At 50.7% G+C, this 9,252-nt stretch overlaps 1 protein-coding gene across 2 annotated transcripts; it reads right to left on the reverse strand.

The window, feature by feature from the left end:
• Positions 1–431: 431 nt before the first annotated feature.
• Positions 432–3,639, reverse strand: tpgs1 (tubulin polyglutamylase complex subunit 1). 2 transcript variants are annotated; one of them, XR_013549051.1, is made up of 3 exons: positions 3,448–3,639; positions 758–2,714; positions 432–550 (listed from the first exon to the last, which is right to left on the reverse strand). XR_013549051.1 is itself a non-coding variant. In XM_078423649.1 (2 exons), exons 1-2 carry the CDS (start codon positions 3,637–3,639, stop codon positions 2,136–2,138), a joined length of 771 nt encoding a protein of 256 aa, XP_078279775.1. In that variant the 3' UTR covers positions 557–2,135. The 2 variants fall into 2 exon arrangements, 1 of the variants encoding a protein (XP_078279775.1); XM_078423649.1 differs by lacking the exon at positions 432–550 and having other exon boundaries at positions 557–2,714.
• Positions 3,640–9,252: the final 5,613 nt, after the last annotated feature.

Here is a 9,252-nt window from a genome sequence, read left to right on the forward strand (position 1 = left end):
GCTGTGGTGTCCTTAACCATACAACTTTCATGGGATACCGGTGTTCCACTGATCTACCTGATTGATAGACCTCCAAAACTAGCTGCGCTGGGTAGGGCTGGGTTGCTCCTGGGCCTGGCCAAGCTGCCCATCAGCGAGTCACGGCGCCAGGCGGAGGAGGGCTCTACCCGAGCCGGTTGCCTGCCCCTTTTCCGTGGTTACGTCCGCGCCCGAGTGGCGTTAGAGAGGGACTACGCCACCCGGGCACCCTGGGGGATTTCCAGGACCGCTGGGCACTGCGGGGGGTTGAATGCATCCTGGACAAGGATTGTAACATAGTTGTATAGTAGCTCATTTAGTATATTTGTTTGTTGTGTATCTGTTTTGTTTTATTGTATTGTAACTGTCATTTTTAATAATTGAATACATTTTTTGATATAAAAAAAGAACAGCTGCGCTTGGCCGAGGAAAGAACATAGTGCTCTGGTAGCGTCACTTCCCATCGAGGAGAAACCCCTCGACCACGTTCACAGCCTAATGCAAAGAATTCCACAGCCTTCAGAGGTGATACCTTTGGGAGATGGTTCACATTAAAGCCAGAGTCAAAAGAGGAGGGGGGGGGGGACTAAAACAGGGAGGAAACAGGAAATGTGAATACAATTTGTTTAATTTAATCTTGCAAAACACAGATATAAAATAAGAAACAACCAAGCAATCAACAATCATTAATAAGACATCTAATCAGACAAACAAGGTGTACAAAAGATTAGTGACTTACTTTCATGTGGTAATGCTGTTATACCAGTGTGGCACCACCAAGGACAGAGAGTCATGCACCGTGCCCTTGGGATGGGGGAAGAACCAAATCAGACCCTGGTTCTCCTCTTGGTCCCCGGTCCTGTCCTGCTGCAGCAGGGATGAAAAGTTCCTTGCTCCCAGCCCTCATCCAGTCCCAAAACACAAAGTGCTGGAGGAACTCAGCGCGTCAGGAAGCATCTGGGGAGGGAAAGAACAGGTGACGTTTCGCGTCGGGACCCTTCTTCAGACCGAACCCACTGAGTTCCGCCGGCACATTGTGTTTTGCTCAAGATTCCACGTCTGCAGTCTCTCGTGCCTCCTTACCCAGTACAGTTGGGTTGGGAAGAGTCTTACTCCCAGTCCCCATCAACATCCTCTCTGTTAAGGAGTTTGTGTGTCTAGGAACTCACTTGATATGCAGTCATTGGCAGAAACATCACTCAGGTGCAAATTTGGGAGGTGCGCGGGGACTCAACACAAATGATTAATAAAATAATCACCATGTTTGCCAACTGGCACACCAAGTGAAAACAAAGGCAAGTAAATGTCTCAACTTGAGCTGGAGTCCGAAACACACAGAGAGCAGGGAGCTGACAGCAAACCCTGGACTCCAGATGGTGGAGACAGACCACGCAGGTGATCAAGGCTTGGACCGAGTGGACGTGGAGAGTATGTTTCCACTGGTGGGAGAGTCTAGGACCGGAGGCCATAGCCTCAGAATAAAAGGACGTACCTTTAGAAAGGAGATGAGGAGGAATTTCTTTAGTCAGAGGGTGATGAATCTCTGGAATTCATTGCCACAGAAGGCTGTGGAGGTCACATAAATAGATATTTTTAAGACTGAGATTGATTAGTACGGGTGTCAGGGGTTACAGGGAGAAGGCAGGAGAATGGGGTTGAGAAGGAAAGATAGATCAGGCATGATTGGATGGCGGAGCAAACCTAACGGGTCAAATGACCTAGTTCTGCTCCGAGAACGTCTGACAGCAAGGGCAGTAACTAAACCTCCCCCCTGCCCCAGCAGGTTAGTTAAGCAAGTAAAGTTATGTTTGGCGTGCGAACTGGAAGATAGATTTGGTGGGCAAGTTTGAGGGAGCGTGAGGTACAACCCAGGAACTGGGAGGGGGGGGGGAGGCAGCATCCTAGGAGAGAGCAAGACAGAGCACGGGAGAGGGGGGGGATGGGTGAAAGTGTGGTTTGCCTCAGGAAGGACACAAACTTGACAGCTCACTGGAAGTCAAGCCAGGCCACAATACACCAGCTTCGCGCCACACTGGCTGAGGGGGAACATGCAGGAATCTGGCGATGACGACCCTGGCCATTCTGTATTGGGGGCCTTGCTGCCAGCTCCTCTCCAGTCAACACATGGGCTTCACTCTCTGAATGAAGAGAGGAGCAGTGAGCTGGGTGAAATCCTCCTGAGTCATCGGTGGCGATGTTTCGTTTCTCCGCAGCCTCAGGGCTTGCTCCATGGTGTGCCCCAGCTGGTCAGGGCTGAGCTTGGAGGCAGCGTCCAGGCACCTGGTGCCTCTGGCTGACCCGCTGGCGCTCAGTGCATCCTGCAGGGCCTCGAGCAGAGCCTGGCACACTGTCCGACTGGCCTCGCCAGACTCCGCCACCACCTCAAACAGTCGTCGGGAAATCTTCACGTAGTCCAGGAAGACGAAGCACGTCAGCACGCCGTGTCTGAAGACGCCGAAAGGGACGGCCTCGTGATCCCAGCAGCGCAGTTTGTGAATTAAGGAGCTGGAAGCAGGACCTGCACTGCCACAAATCTGCTTCAGGAGCTCAGTGTATACTCTGCCTTTGAGACCAGGCTTCTTCCTCTTGTTTGTGGGGCAACTGAGGATCTGGAAGGCCAGAGCGGTGTTCCGGCTGAAGGCTGGTCTGTTGTAGTGGCAAAACAGCAGCTGTTTCAGTGCACTGGAGAGCTGCTCCTGTAGAGAGAGCAAAGTGTGTTACTCTACTGTCCAACTCTCCCTGTTCTCACTCTCCACAGACCTCAAGAGGCACAACCTCTCCCTCAAATGATGACGCAACGGTAGACTTGCTGCCTCACCGCGCCAGAGACCCCAGTTCAATCCTGATCATGGGAGCTGTCTGTACAGTTTGTACATTCTCGCTGTGACCAAGTGGGGTTTCTCCAGGTGCTCCAGCTTCCTCCCACAGTAGGCTCGGCTAGTTGGAGCCCTCCTCAGACAAGGGCCAGGGGTAGGCTCTGGGCCCCTCTCGCTGGACAAGGGCCCAGGTAAGAGGTTGACTATGGGCCCCTCTCGCTGGATAAGGCCCCAGGTAAGGGGTAGACACTGTGGCCCTCCTCAGACAAGGGCCATGGGTAGACTCTGGGTTCCTCTCGCTGGACAAGGGCCCAGGTAAGGGGTAGACTACGGGCCCCTCTCGTTGGGCAAGGGCCCAGGTAAGGGGTAGACTATGGGCCCCTCTCGTTGGGCAAGGCCCCGGTCCGGGGGTAGACTATGGGCCCCTCTCGTTGGGCAAGGCCCCGGGCCGGGGGTAGACACTGGGCCCCTCCTCAGACAAGGGCCAGGGGTAGACTCTAGGCCCCTCTTTCTCGCTTGACAAGGGCCCAGGTAAGGGGTAGACCACGGGCCCCTCTCGTTGGGCAAGGCCCCGGGTCGGGGGTAGACCACGGGCCCCCTCTCCCCCGGTTACCTCCTGCGTCCTCGGGACGAGTTTTTCTTCGGAGGCCGCGGCCGCCGCCGCCAGGTTGTGGAAGTAGTCGCCCAGGAAGGAGACGGGGTCCTGGGGCCGGTTCTCCAGCACCTTGAGCAGCGCCTCCCGGAGAGTGAGCGAGAGGCCGCCCGGGAGCAGCGGCTCCGTGCCCCCCGCCGCCGCCGCCGCCATCTTAGTGCGGGGCAAGGAGCGGCGTCACCTCCAAACCTGTCCCCCCCCCGCCCCACAGCAGCGGACCATTGGTACCGGGAACCTCCCTCACGTTGGGCAACAATACCAGGGAGGGTGCTTTCCTTCAGAGCTGCTTCTTATAAATCCAATTGGTTTGTTTTATTTTGGGGTTTAAAATTCTTTATTTGTAAAAGGTAAAACATCAAGTGCCGGAGTAACTCAGCGGGACAGGCAGCATCTCTAAAATACATGCATAAATGTTTGTGCAGAAATAATTACGGTAACTGCAGACAGACACAAAATGCTGGAGTAACTCAGCGAGACAAGCGGCATCATCTCTGGAGAGAAGGAATGGGTGACATTTCGGATCAAGAAGACCCTTCTTCAGATTGCGAGTCAGGGGACGTGAAAATGAGAGATAAGGAAGGCTACAAAGAGTATGTAAGGTGTGAGAAGGATAGAGAAGGAAATGTACAATGAATGGTTCATTGTTGGCTGAGGGGAGAATAACAAGGAGGTATACAAACAGTAATAATTAATGAACATTCCCTTGACCATCGTCTGCTTTGATCTCTTTGTAGCCTTCCTTATCTCTCGTTTCCCTCTCCCCTGACTTTCATTCTGAAGAAGGGTCTCGTCCCAAAACATTACCTTTTCCTTTTCTCCAGAGATGTTGCCTGACCAGAGTAACTCCAGCATTTTGTGTCTGTCTTCGGTATAAACCAGCATCTATAGTTCCTTCCTACACAATACTTCAGAACTCCTTAAATATACCTGGACTATCTCTGACATCTCCCTCCCGTTTCTGGACCTCACCATCTCCATCACAGGAGACAGACTAGTGACGGACATTTACTACAAGCCCACCGACTCGCACAGCTATCTGGACTACACTTCTTCCCACCCGGTCCCCTGCAAAAAGTCTATCCCCTACTCCCAATTCCTCCGTCTACGCCGCATCTGCGCCCGGGATGAGGTGTTTCAGACTAGGGCTTCCCAAAATGTCCTCGTTCTTCAGAAAACAGGGCTTCCCCTCCTCCATTATAGATGAGGCTCTCACTAGGGTCTCTTCTACATCCCGCAGCCCCGCTCTTGCTCCCCCTCCCCCCACTCGCAACAAGGACAGGATCCCCCTCGTTCTCACCTTCCACCCCACCAGCCAGCGGATCCAACATATCATCCACCAACATTTCCGTCACCTACAACGGGACCCCACCACTGGCCATATCTTCCCATCCCCTCCCCTCTCTGCGTTCCGCAGAGACCGTTCCCTCCGTAACTCCCTGGTCCACTCGTCCCTTCCTACCCAAACCACCCCAACCCCGGGCACTTTCCCTTGCAACCGCACGAGATGCAACACCTGTCCCTTTACCTCCCCCCTCAACTCCATCAAAGAACCCAAACAGTCTTTCCAGGTGAGACAGAGGTTCACTTGCACCTCCTCCAACCTCATCTATTGCATCCGCTGCTCTAGATGTCAACTTATTTATATCGGCAAAACCAAGCGCAGGCTCGGCGATCGCTTCGCTGAACACCTGCGCTCGCTCCGCATTAACGCAACTGATCTCCCGGTGGCCCAGCACTTTAACTCCCCCTCCCATTCCCAGTCTGACCTCTCTGTCATGGGCCTCCTCCAGTGCCATAGTGAGGCCCGCCGGAAATTGAAGGAGCAGCACCTCATATTTCGCCTGGACAGTTTGCAGCCCGGTGGTATGAACGTCGACTTCTCCAACTTCAGATAGTTCCTCTGTCCCTCCCTTCCCCTCCTCCTTCCCAGATCTCCCTCTATCTTCCTGTCTCCACCTATATCCTTCCTTTGTCCCACCCCCGACATCAGTCTGAAGAAGGGTCTCGACCCGAAACGTCACCCATTCCTTCTCTCCCGAGATGCTGCCTGACCTGCTGAGTTACTCCAGCATTTTGTGAATACTTCAGAACTCCTTTTATAAATCTAATTCGTTTATTTTATTTTGTGATTTTAAACTAATTGTTAATTTTTAAGAAAAGGTAAAACACAAAGTGCTGGAGTAACTCAGCGGGTCATGTAATATGTATAGGGAAAATTGATCTATTTGTCTAGAGATACTGCCTGACCCGTTGAGTTACTCCAGCACTTTGTATCTCGGTGTTTGTGTTTTGCTCAATACTTCAGAATCTGCAGTTCATTGTTTCTCCATTTGTAAAAGGTAGTCAGAGATTTGACAGACTGCACAACGCTAACTTCAACTTCGAACTGTGGTCTTTGGTTGCACGAAGGAACTCGTTATTTTTTTGCTCTAGTGTTATGATGATTAATTTATTGAATTTTAGTTTATTATATATTGTCTTTGTGTTGTATTGTGTATTGTGTTTGTTTACATGCCTGTTCCATCCATCTCCTCAATCTTCCATCACTGATGTTGTCCTCTTGTTGTCCATGAGCTAAGGGAAGTGTGTGTGTTGACTAGTTATTCTATCACAGGCGTTCATGATTTTATACATCTTGGTTTAAATCTCCGCTCTGTTTCAACAAAAAAAATACCCAGCCCATCCTCTTAGCTAAAGTTTTCCAAACCTGCCAGCCTTCTTGAAAATCTCCTCCCCACTCTCCAGACCATGGCATCATGTAATGTGGTATTCGAACTGTACTTGGTTTCCCAGCTGTGGTGTAACTGGAGTCTACCTCCCTCCTCATCTACTCTACGCTGTGACTAACAAAGAAAAGCACCTTGTGTGTCTTTTTAACCATCTTATTGACTCACCTGGCTACCTGCAAACATCTATTGGCATTTGCTCCTCCACCATTCAATATCCTCCCATTTTAGTTTGGTTTAGTTTAGAGATACAACGTGGGAAACAGGCCCTTCAGCCCATCGAGTTCGATCGACCATCGATCACCCCTTTCACAAGTTGTATTCCACACTCTGGGAACAATTAACAGAGACAAATGAACCTAAAAACCTGCACGTCTTTGGGATGTGGGAGGAAACCGTAGCACCTGGAGAAAACGCACGTGATCACAGGGAGAACATACAAACTCCGTATAGACAGCACCCGTAGTCAGGATCAGACGCAGGTCTCAGGCGCTGTAAGGCAGCAACTCTACCGCTGTACTACCGTGCAAACCGTTATTGCATATTCCCTTGGCTTCATGCAGCTCAACAAATGCATTACAAAACACTTCTCTGGCATGAATTCCATTTGCCACTTTCCTGTCCATTAATATTCTTCTGCAGTCGAAAGCTTTTTGCTTATTGACCACAAGATCATTTTTTGTATAATCTGAAAATTACTTTATCCCGCATCCACATGTTGGATTAAATCATTAATATATATGTTACAAAAGTCAAGGGAGTATATAGGAAGTCCTGGAACCTCATTGAAACAGCCTTGCTCTGGTTTATAAACTCCAACTAACAATCCCCTTCCTGTCACTGACCAATTTTGGATCCAATTTGCCCCTCTCCCTCAGTTGGCGTGGGCTTTTACTATTTTCCCCCGCCTGCCTTGTGCAGCCTTCTTATATGCCGACCTAGATTCCATCTTGTCATCAAATGGTCTACCCCCATCGATCCTCCTTATCACCTTCTCAAAAGAATCAATCAACACAATATAATGCTGTCTGACCTGCTGAGTTACTCCAGCATTTTGTGAATAAACACAATATACCATGGACAAATCCAAAGGGGACTTTAAGGTAGAAATGAGGAACTGCAGATGCTAGCACAAAAGGACACAAAGTGCTGGAGTAACTCAGCGCGTCAGGCAGCATCTCTGGAGAACGTCAATAGGTGATGTTTCGGGTCGAGATCCTTCAGTCCCAACATCAATTTTCTTCTAAGACTTTCCTCGGCCTGGTGGAATTTGTCCTCAAGAGTCTGAAGAAGGGCCCCGATCCGAAACGTCACCTATCCATGTTCTCCAGAGATGCTGACTGACCCGCGAAGTTATTCCAGCACTTGTGTCCAAAGGACACCGTTTTCAGAAGTTCTAGGAACAGAATTATGACATTCGGCCCATCAAGTCTACTCCGCCTTCATATCATGGCTAGTCTATCTTTCCCTCTCAACCCCATTCTCCTGCCTTCGCCCCATGACCCCGACACCCTCACTCATCAAGAACCTGTTGATCTCCGCTTTAAAAATATCCATCGACTTGGCCTCCACGGCCGTTTGTTTCGAGAGTGCAATGCCAAATGCGTCCAGAAACGCTTTGCCCCCATTTCTCTCCCCATGTCCGGTGATCTTGTACAGCCCAGCCCTGATGGAACGTAATCTCTGTCTGGCTGGGTTGACACAAGAGGCCGTCATGGTGTGATTGGGAGCACCCTGTAGGAGTGGAGAAGATCTGGGGTTGTGTGGGAGCATTGACTCATCCCCTATCCATGAGTTAATCTTCTTGGACCCAACAGAAGCCTCAGCCAGCATAAGATTGCAGTCGTAACAGAGGGTTATTTCTCTGTAGCAGCCCGAGGGCGGTGTGAGTGATCTCACGGTTGAACACCTTCCAAATATCATTTTTATTTCAAAGATCAAGGAAATAATTTGAGTGACAAAGCTCGATTTATAACAATCAGTAACTGTAAATCCTTACAATTGTATGTTTTTCACAATCTTGGTACGAGTGACAATAATAAACCAATACCAAATATCACCAGCGTAAGGCAGACTCCCTCCATCCCCACTGGAGTCCCGTCTCACCAGGACCACCCGAGACCCAGCTCCTGCCCAACCTCCAAAATCACACACAGAAAATGCACTCCACACCCCTCACTCAAAATGGAGTGCCTCACCCTGCAGACAAAGCCCCAGCTCTCTCCTCACAAGAGCCACCTTGTCCATCGTTGTGATTCCTAGTCCATATCCTCGAAATATTTATACTGACACGTGCTGGGGACAGATCAAAACCAGGGAGAGTATCTGGGAATATTTTTTTTCTCAAAAAATTCTCACTAATTCGCAAGAGGCGCCAGGGTGTTGATCATGGAGTTGGAGAACCAAGTTCTCCCAGTTAACCCCGTCACTGGATTAAGGAGTTAGTGGTGGACTTTAGGAGAGGAACACCCCTGTCCCCTGTCTCCATCAGTGGTGTGGATGTGCTGTTCACCAAGGAGTACAAATACCTTGGACAGTAAACTGGACTGGTCCAGGAACGTTGAGGCCCTGTACAAGAAGGGTCAGAGCCGGCTGTACTTTTTGAGAAGGCTCCGCTCCTTCAACGTCTCCAGTAAGATGCTGCAGATGCTCTACCAATCGGTGGTAGCCAGTGCCATCTTCTTCGCTGCCGTGTGCCGGGGCAGCAGGGCGAAGGCCGCGGACGCCAATGGGATCAACAAGCTCACCGGGAAGGCTGGCTCCGTCCTGGGGTCAGAATTGGACTTATGGGAGGTGGGTCTTGGAGGGGAGGATGCTCCTCAAACTGCGGGGCATCCTGGACAATACAGCTCACCCCCTCCATGACACACTGGTCAACCTGAGGAGCACCTTCAGCACCAGACTGGTCCTACAAAGATGCAGCACAGGACGCCACAGGAGATCCTTCTTCCCTGTGGCCATCAAACTGTACAACTCCTCCCCCTTCTGTCGTGGGGTAGACTGAGACTGTCTCTCTCCTCTCCCCCCCCCCCCCCCCATA

Source organism: Rhinoraja longicauda, chromosome 28 (genome assembly GCF_053455715.1).
Source record: "Rhinoraja longicauda isolate Sanriku21f chromosome 28, sRhiLon1.1, whole genome shotgun sequence".
NCBI classification, from domain to species: Eukaryota; Metazoa; Chordata; class Chondrichthyes; order Rajiformes; family Arhynchobatidae; genus Rhinoraja; species Rhinoraja longicauda.